The sequence below is a fragment of the Nipponia nippon genome, unplaced genomic scaffold (genome assembly GCF_047370975.1).
Source record: "Nipponia nippon isolate SJK-2023a ecotype South Korea unplaced genomic scaffold, ASM4737097v1 scaffold_8, whole genome shotgun sequence".
NCBI classification, from domain to species: domain Eukaryota; kingdom Metazoa; phylum Chordata; class Aves; order Pelecaniformes; family Threskiornithidae; genus Nipponia; species Nipponia nippon.
The window spans coordinates 49,753,432-49,775,459 of record NW_028262402.1 but is presented as its reverse complement, the minus strand read 5'-3'; the positions used below and the strand labels follow the sequence as shown (position 1 = coordinate 49,775,459).

The 22,028-nt window shown below is 39.0% G+C and overlaps 1 protein-coding gene across 3 annotated transcripts; it reads right to left on the bottom strand.

Annotated features, from left to right (window-relative positions):
- Positions 1 to 67: 67 nt before the first annotated feature.
- Positions 68 to 21,992, bottom strand: HMGCR (3-hydroxy-3-methylglutaryl-CoA reductase). Of its 3 annotated transcripts, none has more exons than XM_087742568.1 (20): positions 21,857 to 21,992; positions 18,184 to 18,379; positions 17,665 to 17,776; positions 17,049 to 17,136; positions 16,869 to 16,953; positions 15,300 to 15,405; positions 13,848 to 13,954; positions 13,312 to 13,428; positions 12,078 to 12,229; positions 11,050 to 11,294; positions 10,738 to 10,910; positions 10,088 to 10,282; positions 8,186 to 8,344; positions 7,886 to 8,043; positions 6,729 to 6,834; positions 5,096 to 5,266; positions 2,904 to 3,044; positions 2,639 to 2,797; positions 2,179 to 2,333; positions 68 to 2,027 (listed from the first exon to the last, which is right to left on the bottom strand). In XM_087742568.1, the coding sequence occupies exons 2-20, from the start codon at positions 18,346 to 18,348 to the stop codon at positions 1,973 to 1,975; spliced, it is 2,649 nt and encodes an 882-aa protein (XP_087598694.1). In that variant the 5' UTR covers positions 18,349 to 18,379; positions 21,857 to 21,992; the 3' UTR covers positions 68 to 1,972. The 3 variants fall into 3 exon arrangements, with proteins under 3 accessions (XP_087598694.1, XP_087598695.1, XP_087598693.1); XM_087742569.1 differs by lacking the exon at positions 21,857 to 21,992 and adding an exon at positions 21,244 to 21,737; XM_087742567.1 differs by lacking the exon at positions 21,857 to 21,992 and adding an exon at positions 21,104 to 21,241.
- Between the last annotated feature and the right edge of the window lie 36 nt (positions 21,993 to 22,028).

Here is a 22,028-nt window from a genome sequence, read left to right as displayed (position 1 = left end):
TTTAAGTTGTCTGCTAAGGTACGTTGCTAAGTCATGAAGTAAGCTTAAAGTACCACAATTAAGCCAATAGGTTTTCCATTGTTTTACTGAAACTGAAAAAGTAGTTCTGTACCAAAATGTACACAATTTAGTAATAATACAAAATGTTAATTCTGCAAGACAGAATGTCAGTTAAATCCACCAAAATGAACACTGAACCACCATTTATTGCCAGAACAGTGTTACTTTAAATAAGATCACTGAATGAACATAGAAACAAAGTAGTTCCAACTTTCCTTAAATAAAATGGTAGATACTAGCAACAATACTGCAGGAAGATAAACATTCATGGTATTTACATGCTATCGTAACATATCTAGCATGTAATATGTCTTCATGCTTGCACATCAGCTTTATGAGCTCATTACAATGATATTAATGTGTTGATGTACTACAAAACAACCCATCATGATTTATATCAAATTTGCACATTAGAAGAGCACCCCTGCTAGTCACTCCTTTAGGAATGCCGCTGCATTCCTGCAAGAAACCCAGTCCAATCCACTGATCTGCCCCCCGCCCCCCCAATAAAACAAACAAAAACCCCAAACCAAACCAAAAGAAAACCCCATCATCAAGCATATTAACGATTTTCCTCCTGTGATTAACTAAGCAAGGCGATGCGTTTAGCAATATTCCCAAAGGTGAATCAAACCAGAAAACACCTGGGTTTTCTGTATTGTATTAAGAACACCTGAGACAGCTTCACTGGTCCAAGTACTGTATTTTAATACAAAAACCACTTGTTGCATTAACATGTCATTTCACTGAATTCCCTTAATTAGTACTTTTCATTGAAAAAAGGATAAGATTTCTTCTTAAAATAAATACTCCCCTCTCAGAAAGAAAGTTTAAAAGGAATTAAAACATAAAAAACCCCCTAGTGTTAAAGAACAGTGTGATTTTCTGGCTTCATTTTATCTCAGCTTAAGCAGTGGATATACACCTATTCCGGGGGAATAAGTGTCAAACACTTAAAAAAGAAAATAGTACTTGGGAATATACAAACGCACTGTACCTTAAGAGACATCTTTTAAAAGAAGTGTAAACATCTGTTCTTGACTCCTGTCATTTGAATGCACTCCTATCAAAAAAAGTTTGAGAAACTGCATTTGCTTAAATTACTAACCTGTCTGACACGTAACTGTTTTTGGAGTTACCAGTTTCAAAATCTATTTTTTCTACTGAACGAAATAACAAAACAGTTGAAGACACTGTTTTTCCCTACTTCAGTACAGATTATATTGAACAGTTCATAACTTTACAGGTCACAAGTTTTCTGTAAAGGAATAACCTAAATTGTGGAGTTAAAATATTGAATGCTGCTTAGCTGAAGCAGCAGGCAAATTAAGTACTACATATAGACAGAGGTTTCTATAAAACTAATATGATTCAGTAAAATTCTCTTATAGCCTAAGCTTTACATGTGAACAAAAATAAAATTGGGAGTTCATGGAAAGTGATTAGGCTTGCTCTCTCTTTAAAAAACATGCTTGTCTAACCAGAAAATAAAGATGGCAAGGACCAGTGCATTCAAGCCAAGTTTAGACCAACTTTGTTTGTTTGTTAACGTACAAAGTACATTACATCACTTTTCAGCTTTGTAGTTACCAGGAGCTTACTAGTCAAAATAATCTTAACCTGTAAAAACATAAGACTGACCCTTTAGAAAATGATGTGTGAGAGTAAGAATTCCAAAGCCATGTTCAAGACATCTGACAGGACTTCTTTCATGAAGTCATCTCTAACCACTGAAGAAAGTGAAAGGCGTTAAGTAGTCTCACACAAGTCCGTTGATCTCTCAGTTTATCTTACACAGACATCATTAAGTTAAGGTGATTTTCATTCTAAACTTCACAGATTTTTTTTTTTTTTCCCCTGCGCACCGGGTCAGTTGCTAGAACAAGTCTTCATTTCAAAGCTGTTTTAATATTCAAGCTGCCTTCTTAGTGCAGGTTCCTTGAAGATCTTGTAGATTTATTTTTGACCTAATAAAAACAGCAAGATAACTACATTAGATAGTTAAGATGTTACGCTGCTATTACATGTTGCAGTTATTCATGTAATTATTATTGAATCTCGTGTACTTGGAAGAAGGGCAAAACAGCAGAGAAAGACAAGAATTTTTCCATTTCTTACCTGTTGTGGATCATGTGGCTTTTGACTAGATGCCCAGCTGCAAGAGCTGCCATGAGTGATAATTCCCCTGCCATCACTGTAGCACAAACAATTTTAGCAAGCTGACGGGCGTTTTCACCAGGGTTGTCTTGGCTTGCACCCTGAACCCCTAACATCTGGAGAGACATATATGCAATATTATGCTATGAAATCTAAGTAAATTTATGCTAAATTTAGATTAAAGTAAGCCTTTCCAAATTATATCCCATCAACTAGCCATAAGTCTCTTTAATATGGAGCAGCTTACGCTTTAAAAATGAGATACTTGAAAACAATTCATTGGATAATTTTAGAATTTTCATGTCAAATCCACCAAGTTTCAAGAGCCCCATTCCCACAACGTTACCCGGACACAATATACACAACATGAAAGCAAGCTTTGATTTAAGAGCTAAGTTGCTTTAAACCTTCTGACTTATACCTGCAAACAGGCCTGCTGGGGGAGCAAGTTGGTGCCTCCGCCAACAGTTCCTATTTCTATAGAAGGCATCGTGCAGCTGATGTACAGGTCTTCATTGGCAGAACCAGTTCGCTCCATCAAAGTGATGCAATTAGAGCTGCCCACGTTCTGCGCAGCGTCCTTCAGGTCAGGAAGAAGAAACAAAAAACAAAACCAAAACGCTCAAAGTGTTTCATTAAGAATTACTGAACTGAAGAAAATCTGAATTGGTGTAAAACAAACCTACCTGACCACAGGCAATGTAGATTGCTGTCACAATGTTTGCTGCATGTGCGTTGTAGCCACCTATGCTACCAGCCATCGCAGAACCCACCAAATTTTTGTTTATGTTGACCTCAACTAGATCTTCTGTCGTTGTCTTCAATACCTAGATAAAGCGATATGCTTTTACTACACCACTCCTTAGGCAGGAGTAGAAATACTCCATTTATGGTTATTAAGTCCTCACCCCTTGTTTGCTTCCATATGGATTTTGACTCAGTCATTGTCCTCGATACCTACTGTTATTTCTGTTCAAAAGGAGCCCTTTCAAATGCAGGCTGCATTGTCCAAGTAACAATGGAAAAGTCAGGGTAAAGGATTTGGACTTGCACAGGCCTTTAAGCAAAGCTCACCAGCTACCTCCTCTGCTTCAAATTCTCATTTATCTTCAGAATGAAACAAACAAAATCAACTTGGCAGAAATATCCCATTAATTCACCTTGACATGATAGCAACATTCCTCCCAAGCTGCTCCAGACACTAAACCCTCCCCACGTTCGCTCTGCATAAGAATATAGAGCTAAACTGAAGAGCTCAAACACTGTGCTACATTGGTAAATAAACATTGTGCACAGTAGTATCAAATTAAGTGGCATATTTATACTATATGGACTGTGTTTTCAAACCTTCACGTAAGAGATTTACACTGAATTTAGTATAAAAATGATCAAAGAGAACAAAAAAAAGATAGTGCTGTGAGCAAAGTTTAAGATATTCCAGTGTAGCAGCTAACTGCTGACAGAGATCTGCACAAAGTCTACAATACTGACAAAAATATAAAGTTTATGTATTTTAGAGTTCAGTGTAAGTAAATGTCGTGATGTACATGGCTTGGGCTTGGGGTGAAACATCCGAAATTTACCTAAAAACTATCCATGCCCATTACCAAAGGACTGGCTCCCCATTACTACTCTGGAATGAAATCTTGGGGGTATAATAGATACTGTCACTGAATTGGCTGTAAAAATGCAAACAATTTGAAAATCAGGAAACAAACCCAAGAGACATAAATTATGCCAATGTATAAATCCAGCCTTCACACACACTCTGAATACTGTGTCCAACTCTGTACCCAGAATTTTAGAAATTTTAGAACTGAAAAAGATCTAGAGATAAGGATGTTCACGGATATCATTCCTCAGAGAGAAAATAGTACTTTTCAGTCTGAAAGTGAGAATAGCGGGCAAGGTGGAAGGGCTGTGTTAGGAGTTATAAAATCTTGAGCAGCAGAGTGAAGATAAAAGTCTTAAGTACCTCTTCCAGTACAAAACTAGGGCATCAACAAATGGAATCAACAACAAGGAGGAGGCAGTTCTCACACAAGGTGTAGCTGCACTGTGGAATTCTGCCTGGAATACTAGTGCTAAAAGTTTACATAGTTTCACAAAAGGGACCAGACAAATCACGGGGGGAAAGAGACATACAAATAAATCCATCAAATATGAAAGCACCGATTCAGAACATCTTGAACAAGTCGATGGAGACTATGCTGAGTATGGTGTAGTAAACTCCTCCCTGGATATCGTCTCTCATGGCCAGGGCTGGCGACCCGGTAACAGGCAGGGGATGTGGTCTGACACACATAGCCAGTCTTCCAAGCTCAGGTGGAAGAGAATCTAAGATAGCTTTCACGATGTAGGACAAGTTCGCCAGGGGCTGGCAGAGGCACTGGTTATAAAGGTTACCCTTCATCATGCAAGACGCTAAGGCAGCTTTGGAATTAAGCGAAGCACCTGATTATCTGTTTTCATTGTAGTAGAAGGCATATAAACTTTGAAGAGAATGCCAGGTTTGTGTGAGACAACAAATGAGTGAAATGATCAAAATGACAGAGTTTAGTGACAGGCAAAACCCCATGTGTAAAAGTCTGTCAAACTGTGGCATAATTTTTCAAAGCTCAAAAGTGAAAATCCTAATGCCTTCAACTAGATATGCATCATTAAATATATGTATATTATGTCAGAAGAGACAATGAAAGGAAAAAATATCTACTGTCTCAGGAGAAATAGCTTATCCTACAGCAGTGTCTGAAAATACATGTAGGAATTATCCTTACCTGGAAAACAACCTACAGTTAATACTTATGATATAAGATAGGCATCAGTTTTGTAAAATGTATGCATTTTTATAAACGAGTCAAAGAACGCAGACACTTACTTCTCTAACAACCTTAGCTGGAATGACTGCTTCGCAGACAACAGACTTCCCTCTTCCTTCTATCCAGTTTATAGCAGCAGGTTTTTTGTCTGTACAATAGTTACCACTAATAGCTATAACCTGGAGATCAGGAAACTCTTCATTCAACCTTGCCAGTGCTTTTTCAGTACCCTGTTAGAAGAGAAACAGACAAAAGGCTAGTATATCATTATGGCTGCAAAACAAGCTACTCAAGGACAGTGGCACAGCAAGATCAGATTAAGTCTAATCAGATCAGTTACATAGAATCATAGAATACCAGGTTGGAAGGCACCTCAAGGATCACCTGGTCCAACCTTTCTAGGCAAGAATTTGCACAATCTAGATGAGATGGCCCAGCACCACGTCCAGCTGAGTCTTAAACGTGTTCAGCGTAGCAGAGTCCACCACTTCCCTGGGGAGATTATTCCAATGATTGACTGTTCTCACTGTGAAAAATTTTCCTCTCGTGTCCAGTCAGAATCTCCCTGGGAGTAACTTGTACCCGTTACCTCTTGTCCTCACCATGTGACTCCTCGTAAAAAGGGAGTCTCCATCTTCTGTGTAGCTCCCCTTTAAGTACTGGTACGTGGTGATGAGATCACCTCTAAGCCTCCTTTTCTCAATGCTGAACAAGCCCAGCTCTCTCAGCCTATCCTCATACGGCAGGCTTCCCAGACCCTTGATCATCTTGGTGGCCCTTCTCTGGGCCCCCTCCAGCCTGTCCACATCTTTTTTGTATAATGGGGACCAGAACTATAATGGGAACCAGAACTACAGCTACCAGTTACAGCTGAAAAAAACATAATTTCAGGAGGGAACCTGAAACAGGGAAAAAAAAACCCTGAACCAATTATCACTATCTTTTTTCTAACCACTGTGGGAATTACATGGGGAATTATTGGTTCTTCCCAGTACATATGGACTCTCTGGATACATTCTAGGTGAATGGGCATATGCTTACCATACTGAAGATACAACATGAACCAAGCCAAACACTACAGGCATGAAATGAATTCGTTTTGGATGTACTGGAAAGAGCTTCTCTGCACTAGGAAATCAGACAAAAGGTCTGCTACGTTTAGTACCTGTCTATGACTAGACCCACTTATGTTAATAGTTCCAACAGACTTAAATTTTATATAAAATAGTCAATCAGTGTTAATCAGGTTCTTCCACATGTTTGCATAAAAACAAAACCAACTAAGCAAAACTAGAGAACACCCTTCTGCTGCCATTGACCAGATTCCTAATCCTTTATTTACAAGGAGTGATAAACAGAGTAACAGATGAATTACTGCTGGATAGTATCTTTGGCCCAAAGCAATAGAACCACCAGCTTAACTTCCCATATTATCAAGAATATTTCCTTTAAATAATTAAAAAAAAATTAAAATACAAAGTTACTTTTTTCTTTCATCGTTCTCATCCTATTCTTGTTTACACTTAACAAGATCAAACACTTATTATTTTATAGCACTGCAAACAGCACTATGTCTTATCTTTCTGTCTTCACATGCCCTGTTCACGTAGTCACAGATTGGTAGGCTGTAGTTTATTTATTTTTAAAAGAAATACACATTTATTAAAAATACTTAAGGGGACTGGTCCTTACTTTTGAAATCATATTCATTCCCATTGCATCCCCTGTTGCAGACTGAAAACGGATATAAAGGTTACGACCAGCCAAACTGATGAGAAGTTTTTGTAGGCGGGCAAACCTGCAAGAAAATTTAACTATTACTTACAATCCTCAAGGGAAAAGATTAAATTAGTTTTAAGTGGCAAAATGACAGCAAATCATTGCAAATAGCGCTGTTAACTACACTGTGTTCCTCCTCCCTCAGTGCAGGAAAAAACCTTTAGCTACCATGCACATAGTTCTCTCAAGTAAATACTATAAAAATATTCACTGTAAAAGTGTTCACTGCCTTTTTGTGTTTTCTGTCCCTGGGCTTCACGAAATAAAATATCCTGAAGTGCTAACATAAATTTATTTGTATTCCTTAAAACATCTGACTGCCAGGTATAAACTAAAAACGAGGCCTTTGAAAATTCTTATCTCAGTTTTACAGCAAGGCAAAACCCATGCTACCCTCAACATCAGTGCAAGCTCCACAAATCAAACAAAAAATGGGAAATACTGCATTTGAACAGCAGCACAAGCTGATTCTGGCCGAAACGCACATATGTCCTTAGCTGACACTTGTAAGAAATACAACTGATAAGGAAATCTCTCTCTGAATCTTCCTAAAGAAAGCAAGTAATCATAAGTATTAGAAAAAACTCTAGGGCTTGAAACAGACTTATCCTTAATACTATTTTACATTTTTTAGCATTTCAGTTCTAGCATTAGTTTATCCTGTATTCTCTGGAACCTCACAAATCAATTATCAACATTAGTAGTATCATCGGAAAGGCCAGATTCCAAAACTTGAATTACTTTTTGCATAGTAGCTACTAAAAATCCAAATAAGCTTTTATGTTTCTTTTTAAATGCTTAGACAAAATAAATAACATATTAAGTATTACGCAGTGTGAATGTGTTTGTTGCTAAGATACGGTTGTTTACCACTGGAAAATGTTTATTAGTAGCCTTGGTACCTCACCAGAGTGACTTTTGTTCTCTTATGTTCACACTACATGGGATAGCCAAAATGAAGATGTAATTTCCTGTACTGCAGTATGCCAAAAAAAAACCAATTAGGAGCTTTCTACCATCCATAGAAGTCTTATGTCAGGAAATAAGGCTGGAATAGCCATTTTACGAACCTACTTGTGCTGTCAAAAGCTTCCTTCATTATTTTAAAGCCTTCAGGGCTTTCAAGCCAAACTTTCACTTCAGCAGCCTGGCAAGCAGTGGGCAGCCTTACAACAGGTCCTCGAGTCATTCCATCTGCCAGAATGCGGCTACTTGCTCCTCCACCGAGCTAAAAATCAAAGCAGAAGCGAAACAAGGTAAGATTACTGAAAGTGAATTTTAGTTTTTAGGAAGTCAGAAACATGCCTTACATCACCCCAAATATGTTTTATAATATAGAAAGTTTTTCAAGCTAGTCAAACAACACTTACACATATTGCTCTACATCCTCTGTTTGTGCTTGCTACAAGACATCCTTCTGTTGTTGCCATTGGCACCTGAAACTCTTTGTTATCCAGAAAGAGTGGTCCTGCTACGCCTACAGGAATAGGCATATATCCAATCACGTTTTCACAGCAAGCTCCCATAACCTTACAAAAATAATACAAAAGGTATCATTAAGGTTACACTACAGTGGGATGGTACAGCATGTTAAGATACTATACTTGTGACTCTAACAAGGTATCTCGGCAAAACCCCCACAACCCTACCTACCCATAAAGCAGCAAATTCCCACCTCAAAATGTTAACAGCTGCAACTATCAACAGCTAATACTGTTCAAATCTAGTATTTGGCAGGCATATTGAATCTTATTAAGGCTTAAACACTATTAAAAGAAACATAATACTGTTAAATGAATTTTAAATAAACTTCCATTTTAACTTGTGTGGTGGTGCATCCCCCCCCCTCCTCTGGACCACCTTATGACCACAGGGACCCCTGCCAAGGCTTGGCCTCTGAGCAACGAGTCCAGTGGTGAAGCGCCCCTTGGCCATACCAGGCACTCTTGCATGGTTAAGCTGGGGAACAAGAATGCCTCGATCCCACCTGGCATCACCAGTCACCCCTTGACAGCTTGGGAACACCTCCTTGTGGATCATAACACAGGCAGATTGGTACAGGAGGATCCTACCTGCCTTGCGGAGATTAATGAGAACTCAGCAATAACTGACCACGGCTGTGGCCAGAATGGAAATTTACTGATGCCTAAGGTCAATCATCTCACAACCCTATAAACAGCAGTACCACAGGAGACCCTTTGAGCTCTCCTGGACCGCAGCGGGCTGCACCAGCATCTCCCCCTGAGTGGAACACCTCTCAGAGCTGCCAACTCTTAAGTTTGCATACAGAGGCCTGGCAACAGGACCTGGGCTGATCTCCAGCGCCCTTCACTCCTTGAGGTTCAACCCTTCACCCATTGAGACAATCATTGAAGTGACTATTTCACTGAACTCGAGAGGAATTTTTGATGGGTATCTTCATCTGCGCATATCAAACTTGCAAGGGATTTTAAGAGGTATTCTTTTATTAGGCCAATTGTGTCATTGTGTGTGTATTATACAAATACTGTAGTAAGCTTTATTTAATCACTTTGTAGATGCTAGAGTAACCAATGATTCGTTACCACTAAATTCTTGTGATTTTCTCATTGTGAATAGACCTAAGTTGCTGCTAAATACATATCATCCTTAGACATAAACCACTGACCAAGTCTGAGACTAGGACTGGATCCAGCCGCACCTAGACTCCACTCTGAGAAGGAGTTTAGAAAGCAAGGGGGTCCACTCTGAACCTCGTGACTCAACGGGAGGGCCTCCTTTACCCCTGCCTTGTATTCCCTTCTCTCTCTCTCTCCCCCCCCCCCCCCCCATATATTCCATTCATTTAATAAGTAAGAGTGAACCTTGCCATCGAACTCTGTTAAACCACCCTTTTATAAATTTCTATTAAAATCACTATTTACAAATATCTGTGGTGGTGATTATTTAAGTGACCTAACCGCTCATTCGTAACAACTTGAGCTCAAGGTAATGTTATCATTCAGCTGAACTCTCAGCCTCAGTAGTAGAATTCTGCATTTCTGAGATAAGGCGGCTGCGTACTTTGCTAGGAAATATTTTTGGGGTAAGCCGCAAAACTTACCCACCTCCCTATGTTTAAAAACAATCAAGAGCAATAAAATGTAGTACCTTATGTTTGCGGTTTTTTTTTCCCCTTCTGCATCAGTTTTCACCAAGCTCATTGTTAATTCATATACATTCCTTCGAGTATGTATTTCATGTATTTGGCAAGTGGTTTTACAGTGAGTTTTACTTGTCTGCCTTTTACTTACCAAAGAATAATTATAATTCCTATAAGGAAGATATTGCAAAGATGAAGGTTCAGGGAGTTTCTTAGATAACATCTGTCTGCGAATGGACACACCTCGCTCCTGAGTTTCCATCAGGGTTTCCAGTTTGTATGCAGGAATATACTTAGCATTAACTAAGCTGATAACCTCGGCATCAGTAAGGAATTTTGCTCCTTTCTGGAAATGTAAAGGGTGGGGAGAGAAAGTATATATTCTCTTGGTGAAAATCCTTTAAATGTTTCCAAATGAAAAAGGGTAACAATTTTATTTTGACATTATCAGAGTACATCTAAAGGAACCAACTGCCAATGTCAGGTCTTATAGTAGGCCAGGATATGATCAAAACCTTTTTACTCAGACACCCACTTATACACATACATGATGAAGCTTCACTGACTTGCTATGTGATGAATGATGAAGCCACTCCCCCCTCCCCAACTGACTGCTGAAGTGACTTATAAGAGGGGTTTGCTTTAGTTGTGACCCCCCACCCACGTTAAAGCCATATAATTTTCTGGAGAATGACATTACAATCAACAGGATCATTTAAAAGCTGGAAAATGAACTGTAAGAATTCTTAAATCAGATGTTGCATTAGAGGTTAAAAAAACCCCCAAGTTATTTTTCCATACCTCTGCATTTCCGAGTATACAAACACATTCCTCAATAGAACGTGGTTCTTTAGGTAGCTCAATTTCTTCCTCTTTTCCATTAAGAAATGAAGCAGTTTCCACAGGGTTGCAACTGCCAACTACAAACGTAGCTTTGGTTGATGACTCTGCTAATACAGGTTTTATGACTTCGGCTGCATAAAGACAATTAAAATGAACTGTGGCTTACAAAGTTCTTAAGTTTTGATTCCAAATATAATACGCTAACACAGATTTCACTATTTGTTCCAAATATTCAGGAACGGGTTCGGACTTTAAAATGCTAAAAATTACCATTTCCATCTCTGGGAACTAAAGCTTCGTCTGCTGTGTTAGATTTCTGATTGTTTTTCAGAACTCCAGATTGCTTCCTGCAACAATTCTCAGGGACCTTTTTCTGGACCATCACTGGAGATGTTATGGGATTCTTCAGTGAGAGCGTGGATTCAGTCTCTGCTTGCTCAAAGAAAATATATTTGACAGCAAGGAGAAGGGCTAATCCAAGAGTGATTACTTGTTCAATATCCATACTGGCCATTCTAAAACGAACAAATCAAAAAGTAAATACACAGTTTATACAATTTGTTGTTAGTAACAGCATTCTGACATAACTTTGCTTCAGAAAGGGTAATAGTTTCACTATCATTTACACAGTTACAGAAATTCTAGTCAAAATACATTTTCTACCAGGACATTTAAGTATGCTAGGTTAGGGTGGAGAAACCCTTCCTTGTATTGTTAACAACATAAGAATTTTCAGATGTCATTAAATAGTTAATAAATCTTAGCTAAAAAGCAGTCCCAGTAAGAGAAATGACTGTAAAATATTCACTAACAGCCACACCAAATTGATTTTAAAACCTATCTCCCTCCCAATGATGAAGCAGAAAGTTTCAATTATCATCAATTATCATCCTCTGCCAGTAACAACTACTATGATGTAAGCTGAACTGCTAAGAGCAGGGGAAAAAACCCTAAAACAGACACTTCTGAGTTTTCAGAAGCAGTATGGAACCACAGGTGCTGCTAACATCAGTTGAGCGGAAGGAAAAGCAATAGTGACATGGCTTTTGCACTTGTGTGTGAATGGTCAGAAACAGGACAGCTGGCTCCTGATCACATTCTTGATTACTTCAAGGAGAATGGACGAATGGTATAATATTGAAATATTTCTTATGAAATGTCATCTCTGGTTCCAAGAAATCCTACAGTGGTCAGCTCTGCAAGTTTACAAGTGTTGTAACCCTAGGGCCATAGCTTGGCAGCACTGGAGAATACACCTTAACCAAGGAAACACACTTCTCTCCTGTGAAATCGCCTACCGAGAAAGGTAGAACTGCCATAATGAAACATTAGGTTCAATTCTCTTCGGTGCATTCTCATCCAATCCCACTGAATTTTCTGCAGTACTGTTTTGAGCAGCTGGTTCCGCTATCCAACGACTGTGGGCATGAACAAGAACCAAACCCAGCGACTGTATTAAAAACATAAAACAAAAAACCAAATATTAATTTTTCAACTGTAACTGGGTATCTAAGATACTGTTGTGGTTTAATCCCAACCTGCAACTAAGCACCACACAGCCGCTCGCTCACCCTCACCCTCCTGGTTGGGATGGCGGAGAGAATTGGAAGGACAGAAGTGAGAAAACTTGCAGGTTGAGACAGGAACAGTATAATAATTGGAACAAAATTTTTAAAAAGTAAAAATAATAGTGAAAAGGAAAAACAACAACAAAAAAGCAAAACTTAGGAAAAACAAGTGATGCAACCACTCACCACCTGCCGACTGATGCCCAGCCCGTCCCCGAGCAGTGATCGCTGCCCCCCGATCAACTCCCCCCAGTTTCTATACTGAGCATGACGTCATATGGTATGGAGTAACTAACCCTTTGGCCAGTCGGGGTCAGCCCCCCTGGCTGTGCCCCCTCCCAGCTTCTTGTGCACCTGGCAGAGCATGGGAAGCTGAGAAGTCCTTGACCAGTGTAAGCACTGCTTAGCAACAACTACAACATCGGTGTGTTATCAACATTGTTCTCATATTAAATCCAACACACAGCGCTACACCAGCTACTAGGAAGTAAGTTAATTCTATCCCAGCTGAAACCAGGACACCTACTACGATTAAACAGTTTCTTTTTTTGTTTGTTTCGTTTTGGGGTTATTTTTTGTTTCCTATGCCTCAAAAGTCTAAAGCTAAAGGCTGATTTTCCACACCTCTCATCAACGCCCTTTTTGGCCTATCGTAACACTCATAGCTTTTAACCTGTCCCACCACATCCCTCCTCTTGCTCAAGTAATAAGCAAAGGAAGCTGAGGGTACTGCAGGGGTAAGAGGGAGGGAATTAGTACACGTGAAAAAGCCCTGAGTGCTTGGCACAGAAATGGCACGCACAGGAAGACTTTAGGTATAGATACAGAGGATGTTATTAAAAATTACCATGGTAAACTAGACTAATGGGATGCAGAATACAAATCTACAGAAGACAAAAGCTTGATTCATTGCACCAGGACACCTTACTGATTGCATAACCGCAGGTGAAAAAGAGCCACAAACCATAATCATTTTGACCCTCTGTGTTACAGGATTTGGTTTATTTTCTTCTTCTTCCAGAACACGAGCAAAATGGCTAAGCTGCCATATCGGGCGCCCTTCACGACTCTCTCGAGAAAGCTGCAAAAATAACAAAATTTAAAAACAGGTCTTAGTACATATTAGAAGAACCAACAACTGAGCTTCAACATTGTATTTTTATTTGATCATTAAGAAATTACCAACAAAAGAGTTAGACTAAACAGTATGTTGTAGGCTATGTTAGACTTTAAATAGTGAAAAACCCTGGACAGCAAATAATTTGCAGTATAATTTGTTTGCTTTAGATCAGAACTCCTACTATTAAGTGTGACTCATTTACAGTGGCGTTAACAAGTTACTGTCATCAGCTGAGCCACCATAACTCTTTTTGCACATTCCCTCTGTTCACTTCGAAAGGAAAACAAACATACTGGCATATAGCTCTGTGAAGAAATGTATAGCCTACAAGAAGCACAGTCTGAATACCAAGCTTGATGTTGCCTTGAAGTTGGTCTTACCTCTAATACCAAGGACACACAAGCTGGAAAGAAGGTCATGAAGACAAAGTAGTTGGCAAGAACAGACATACAGCCAAAGCAGCACATAATTTCAAGTTGTCGTACACCTGCATAAAATAAGAAGACATTTTTTACATTTGAATATGCAATGGGCTTTCTATATACTTGAGGAAGTGTTGCAGAAGTAAGAAAGAAACCACTAAACTGACAATGCAGATTACAGAGGGAACTGTCTAGATTAATGAAAAACAAGCATGTTACGCCCTAGCCATTGTGTATTAGCTTATTCTAAGCACAATATGTATTTATGGTATGGTATTTACAGAAAACTTTTAACATGTCATTCTAAATAAATACAAATAATTACAGTTCACCAAGATTTTAAAGCTTCACACTGAAAGCTTGAAACTCCTCACCTATGTAAGCAAAGAACAATTAGCTGACATGAGGTATTGAAATCCCTTCTGAACAATGGCAATAAGAAACATTATATAACCCACCTACTCTTTCACAAGTCAACTAGCCATGTCGCACATGCACTACAGAGCTGCCCGAGTAAAAATGAAAGAGCTAACAGTTTAAATCATTTAAAAAAAATCAACTATGTGCTACACCAAAATGAGGGGGTTTTTTCCTAGATGTAAACAAGAACACAGCTTATTAATACACAATACCCTGAAAAGGCCCAAAACAATTTGAAAAGCAAGTGCTTTGAAAGATGCCTTTAAGGTATGCAAGATAGTTTAAAAAAACCCCACACGTAAAAACCAACAGACAAAACCAAACATGCATACAAAACCTCACTTTAGTCCTAACTATGGAACTTCAATTTATTTTACAAAGAAATCGGTTATTTACACATGAAAATCCTTTGCTTATTACATTTAACTGTGCTCTTTTTAAGGAAAGACAACTGCTACCACACACAGAACTGATGAAGATCAAAAGATGAGGTGGGGAAAAAAAAGAACAGTAAAAGATTGGTTATTTTTAATTGAACTGGAGTAATGTTCCTCACCTGGAGTAATTTTTAGAAATACTTGTTTTTTTCAAGAATATGAAATAGGTGTGCATGTACTCAAAGTGTAACTTATTTTTACAAATGCCCAAGAGAAAAGTTTAGCAGCTACTTTGTTAACAGGAATGATGGGAACGATAAAAGGTCTTAATTTTATAAAAGCAGCTGCACCCAAGTCCATTCTTACTGCACAATGCTCACGGAAAGCTGTTACCTGTATTTCAAACTTCTCTTCAACATGTACATATTATTCATATCTGCAGGAAACTAGTAAGATAGGCTCATTAGGAAGGTAAATAAATAGCTAAATAAATACATTAAGTCACTCCACTCTCATGGGTAACACCTATTATTTTAAACTGTCCATATCCCAACATCTTTCAAATAGTCTTTTTTAACTGGAAAGATTTAGAACCTTAGACTGCATCACTCACCTGACATAGTACCAACACCGATCACAAGACACTCCACAAGTGCATCCAGCGTAAACGTAGGCCCTAAAATTGCCATTCCACGTGAAATATTTTCTCTTACTTCATCCTAAAAAGAAGAATTTCTGTACATTAACATAAAGACAGAAATCAAATTAAGGGAGTACGCATAACACTATTAGTACATTGAGTAATATTATGGTGACAAGGCCTTATAAAACATACATTGAAAATGAACTATTATGACAGAATACATCCTTTAATTGCTTTGTTTCCCATAACTTATTATAGTTTGACAGTCTTTATTTACACAAGATTATTTAATTTTGATTAAATTCGCAACCTTTGGCTCATCAGTATTCTAAGCTCCTACAACACTGATGGGCACAGACTTTAATTACAGTACATTCAGAAGAACAGGACTTTAACACTTTATAGACATAAAATAGAAGCCACTTATGACATGGCATTTCAAAAGTTCTTGCAACCACGTATCTGTACCCTAACACTTATTATTTTGTTATTTAACTCTCTAGACTCAGCTGACAGAAAAGAGGACATAGAAGACACTAAAACTTTCCCCTGGGGGAGAAAAGGATTTCCTCCAGAAGCCCAGCATGGCAAACTCTAGAGGGTCTGCTGCTGTTTTTTGTTGCTGTTGGCTTTGCGGGAAGAGGGAGGGAAGCTGTAGGGAAAATCTCTTTGTGAAATAGTTACTTGAAAATAAATAACAAATTCTGTACCTGCAATTATTATAAAATAATAATATACATCACACATTCTCTATATGTGCAATATACTCTAATATACAATATATTAAAATATAATATACAATATTTTGTCAAAATTAGTATGCTCAATTACCATGTACAGTATTTTGTAGGTATAAATTAATTTCACTAAATATACTTTTATTTCAGAACTTAGAATATTAGAAAAAAAACACTACAATGTATGACAAGATGTCCTGTCAATCCTTCCTGTTGTGCTGTGTTAATTGCATTAGAGCATGAATGTTTGTCTACACATATGCTGTTTGTTCTGCTAAGATTTTGTGTAGAAATAAGCTTTTTCCAGTATCAGCACTGTAACATTAGATGTGTCTTTATATACTGTTCCTGAGCCCTAGAAATTAACTTTTTTCTGTCAATAACTGTTTGAGGGAAGACTTTGGTCTAGGAACTCTAGCTCCTTAATAGAGCTATTAGCATTGCTAGTTTAAAATTCTGAACCTATAAAGTACTCATATATACAATTAACTTAGCTCACATGGTTATGCACACTAATTTTACAGTGTTATTATTCACTCGAACACTGACCTGGAAGAACATAGAATCTGCATAAAATCTGATCCTTTTCATATATCACCAATACATTATTCACCTGTATGCCTCTCCACCTGGGTTATTCCTAGAATCATAGAATGGTTTGGCTTGGAGGGGACCTTAAAGATCATCTAGTTCAAACCCCCCTACCGTGGGATAATGTTGATCTTTGAACATTACATTCCAAAGCTCCATTGAAAACAAAACAAAAACAACCAACCAAACAAAAAATGCCAACCCCTCTGACCTGTGAGTTGGAACTGAGTGCAAATTTTGCTAATGCACTTGCTCTCGACAGATCGATCAGAAGCAGGAAGAACGGTAAAGCTTCACTGAAAAAAAGGGGCATATGTTAAAATTCAAGGTTTATTGTACAGGAAAAAAAAAAAATCAAGCAAGAAATCCAGAATAACAACTCATTACTTACTTTAAACCTGTCAGTTCTTTATCCAAGAAGTGAATTACCACCGTACTAAAAACAAAACTTGAGAAGATTGTGAAGAGGCCAGCAATACCTTTAAAAAAAAAGATAATTGGACGTTTTTGTTTTATATATATTAGGAGGGGGAAAAAAAAGAAAAAAGAAAAACTATACCTTTAGATCAATCCTAAAGCAAACAAATGACAATTCTAATCCCTTGGACTGCATTAACAGCAGTTAAGATAAACTGAAGTAGATGCTATTTTTATACAGATATTTAAATCTAAAATTTGTACTGCATTCAAAGTAAGACTCTAAGAAATAAAAGCCATAAATCTTCTCATTCATTATCAGCAAAAATGAAAACTGGCTTAAACAGCTCTATATTTTTAAGTGTTTCACACAAACAATTATTTAAAGAATTACATTTCCAATGTATATAACATTCTTAAAAAAAATTGCACTTTGATCTATGTGGAACATTTATTCTGCTATCTAGCAAATAACTAAAATAACCCTGTTCTGTACATAAGTATTAAAACTCTAATATTTATTACCAATTTATATTAAAAAACCAAACAATTAAAATGCCTACAGCAAATACAAAAATCAGACACAGTACCTAAAATGTATTTTGACCCAAGCTGCCTTAGGTTCTGAAACTGGAAATATATATAAAGGATTGCTATACAGCGCGTGATTGTCAGGATGATGATGTCACTGCTCAGAACATCCTGTTTGAAACACAAAGCAATTTAGTTAGCTTTTACATTAAGTAGTAACTTCTTGTTAAGTTTCAGTAACAAAAATATCCATTGTGAAGCTGCACTAAAAATGAAGTTTCAGAATAAGTATCACTGCTAGTCTGTCTTAAAAAAAATTAAAATATTGCAAAACAATATTAATATAAAATCCTTGTTCGCTCGATACTGTGCAACTGAAAGTTACATTTAATGAAAACCTTCTGTAGCGCATCACTGCTTGCATACAGCTTTAATACCCACAATGGGAAAAGAAGGCAGTAAAGAAGTTTCTGCATACCTACTTTCCTCCTAATACATCACAACCTGATCTTATTCTACAGAAAATCGTGGACCTACTGACTAACAGTAAGTACTATAACATGAGTTTAAACCCTTACTTCTTCAAGTTTCGGGCACTCATAATTCCAGCCACAGATCTTATCATTCCCAGTGAACATCTTCATGGACATCATACAGATGGTGAGAGTCACTGTTCCGACAATGACTTCCCATGGGTGAGAGGCTACAAAAAGGCCATGCATTCGAAAGAGTCTGGACAACATTTTCAAGGTTGTTTTTCTATACTTAGCAAACCTGCAACAAAAGAATATTTCATATAAGCAAGTATGAGATTCAGGGAAAAAAAACCATAGAGCTCTATGAATTTCTGCAAGTCATTCCTCAGAAAAAATACCCCAAACCAGTTAAGTAATAGATGAGTAAAGAAACTCATCTTCACCTTTCAATCTTCCACGTAAAACACATTTATTTCTAATCTTCTGAAGTATAATACGATCTGCTCCTGCCTTCTCAATTCTTTTTTAATACTCATCTCCCTTGTTTCTTCAAGGTCTTAATAGTAAGTCTCCACCATTCTCACAACATCTCTTAGTATCTTCCTGTCACACAGTTTTGATACCACTTTGACTCCAACCACACCTGTGTAAGCACTTCCTAAATTCTATTACTTCTTTCTCCTCACTCTTCCTATAAAAAATATTGATTAACTTTATTTCAACTATATAAATTACCAACTAACCATTGTTGGTAATGCTCAACTTCAACAGTAGGAATGGCAATGTTATCTTCCTACTCGCAATGTTTCTTCTCTACTCTCTGCTCAATATTCTTCAGTGATTCAAGTTAATCACATTCAAAACAGTTCCTTCTTCATTTCAAGCACGAGTCCTTCTCACATACAGAATTCTGTGACAGTTCTCTTGTGCCTATAACTAATTGCCAGGTTACTGATGCATTTCATCACCCCCTTTGCTTTCAACACGTAACAAACATTTGACAGAAACTCTCACACCTCTCTTTCACATAACTGAGAACATGGATGTTCTGTACATCCTTCAGTTACAAAAACAGATCCTAGTCTATTTGCTCTGTGTTGTACCTTTAGACAAGTTCATCAAGGATGTTTACTTACGTTTTATAGCATAGAAACAAAATGCCATAAAAGTCTCTCTTAAATATATTAGTACTGCAACTTTGCTTATCTCATTGCACAAAATCAACAGCTTCTAAAACGCTGTGATGAATGTTAACTACATTACTGTATCATAAAGTCCACAAGATGCTTAAATAGTAGCCTGACTAACAGAGACAATCTATAATTCTGTATTTACATGCACAAACTTAGCACTGTAAAGATTTCCACAGAGGACTGAGGGCTCTACACATTGCCACTTCAAAGTGGATAAAAAAAATCCCTTCGTGTTGCCTTAGAAGTAGCAATACATCCATCAGGCTTCTGGGAAGACAGTCTTTCTAGTATTATTTCTTTTGCTTGGACATGAAAAATGAAGCTGTCATTCAATGGAGGAAATAACAGACAGGGCGAATCTATCTGCTTAGCCAATCTACAGACAGGGCAAAGCTATCTGATACCAGAATCATCTTGGTTTCCTACCAATGGTAGTCTTGATCATATGAGCACCACCAGCACCAATCTATTTTTCTTTATCCTTCCACAGTTAAGGTGTGTCAGGATTTTCATGGCTCGTGGAACCAAACGGGCAAAATCACTGAGAGGACTGCCTTCCTTACGAGCAAATTATTTTGTTTCCTGAAAGCTTTTTAAAAACAAACAAACAAACCAACCCCTAAAACCACAAGAAAACCACTCCTTTTAAAGTCAACATTATCCTTTGCTTTTCCCTTTGTAATACAATCTACATACTATTTTGTAAATTTATGTTCTTGCAAAACTTTTCCAAAGTAGTAGTATACTTTTCCCTCAGCAGAATGGAAGGTATCTTTTAATTAGGAAAACTAAAATAGACATAGCCAGAGGAATATCTTAGTGCCAAAGATTTTGAAACAGCACAAAAAATAGACAAGGCATATCAATGTCGTGTGAAAATACAAATACTTTTGAATACCACACTGTTTCAGGAAAATCAGAATTAGTACTTACTACATGGCTATACAGAGTCCTACCAGTCCTAAAAGTAGTAATACAACTCCTAAATTCTGAGAGTTGGAATTATTATCTAAGCAATTAAGAAATTGTTAGTAGAGCCAGAAAGATTTCAATATTTTTCTTCAGATAATATCTTTCACATTTCTAAGCAAAACTAATAAGTGTAAAACGGCTTCACATAAATCAATTAGGGAAAAATGCATGAATTTGATTATGAAAATAAGTATCCATAATATCTATTACTAGACAATGTTTTATCATTAACTGCTGCTCTGAAATACAGGATGCCTCACTGCTGATCTTGGGGTTAACTGAGTGGCAGCAACTTCTGACCTAAAAGGATTCCTTAAAGCCTTCACCTGCCTGAAGTGCATGGGGTTTTTTGCTATGCAGTTGACATTTCTAGAAAATATTGATGAAGGTGTCATACACTGATAATGCATTACTGACTGGTGTAAAAAAAAATACTTCAATGCATATGATCAGCTCATATTTCTAGTTATGTTTAAAATATTTGTATAGTTACACTGACTCATAGTTTGAAATTAGCAAGACGTAACATTAAATATAAAGCTGAAGTTCATCATTAATATAATTTTGTTAAATTTCTAAATGGTGTTTCAAAAGGGATGCCTTATAAATCCTACCCATTTCCTGCTTGCCTTTGTTTTCAATCAAAAATTTCCAGGAGACTATGAAGTAAAGCAATCCATTCTGGGAATCAAAACAAAATACAAACAAAAAACAACTGCAACCCTTTCAAAAACTTAACCATAGTGTAAAAAGCAAACTAGACTGGTTGTGCGTAATGCTTCGGAGCATTCATCTGCCACGTAACTGTATGACTATTTGCTTAAATACCTAAGGTTTGTCACAGAGCTCTCACTAACCTCAGAGCAGTCATCTGCAACACCACCTCATAGATCAGCACAAATTTCCCACCTCTTGCTGGCTGACTCAGCAATAGTTACAGTCTTGTGAAGGAACCGAGGGGCAAAAATAGCTGAGCGAAAACCTGTGCAGAGCTCACCGGAGAAGCGTACGACACCACACCAATCCTGTCAAACTGCCAGGAAGCGTTTTTCGCTTTCAAAATAGGCAACCACCCTCCGGCAGGCCCGTCACGGCGGCCCCTCGGAGCCCGCGCGGAAGGCGGCGTGCAGAGCCCTCCAGCCCGGCCGCGGCTGGGCCGCCCACCAGCCCGCGGGCAGCCGGCACGGGGCGGGCCGAGGCTCTCCCTGCAGCCGCAGAGGCCCCGCCCGCGGCCGGGCGGAGCTGGCGAGTCCCGGGCAACGGCGGCGGGCCGAGGGGCGCCGGGCGCTGCGGCCGGCAGGTGTGGCGGCCGGCCGGCCCGCCGCAGCCCGCGCCCTCCGACGTCAAGAAGGCACCAGGACGGCGGCTCTGGCCTCCCCCGCCCGCCGCCCACCGCGGGGGGTAAGGCGGGCCGGGACGCGCGGCGGCCGCCGCTCCCTAGCGGCCGCGATGGCGACGGTGCCCTCGCCGTTATCCGGCCGATCTCCGGGAAGCCGCTCGGGGCCTGCACCCGCCGCGGAGGACCCGTGTCGCAACGGCGGGCTGCCCGCCCCGCGCCTGACCCAAGCGCGTCCCGCCGGCCCTCCCCTGCCCCGCCGGCCCCCGCTCACCGCCCCGGCGCCGCGCCGCCGCACCCAGGCGCCGCCCGCCTCCTTCCCGCCGCGCAGCGGACTGAGGCGGCCGCTCCTCCCCGCGCAAGGACACCCGGGGCAGGACACCCCGGCCCCCGCCATCGCCCGATCGCGCAGCCAATGGCGGGGGCCCGGCCCGCCCAGCGCGCGC

What these genes read in the sequence shown, in the direction of transcription:
- HMGCR (XM_087742567.1), bottom strand. An exon ending in CAGCTAAGGTTGTTAGAGAA is followed by an intron (nt 3,045 to 5,095) that starts GTAAGTGTCTGC and finishes CGCTTTATCTAG; the next exon opens with GTATTGAAGACAACGACAGA. An exon ending in AGCCACATGATCCACAACAG is followed by an intron (nt 2,028 to 2,178) that starts GTAAGAAATGGA and finishes TGTTTTTATTAG; the next exon opens with GTCAAAAATAAATCTACAAG.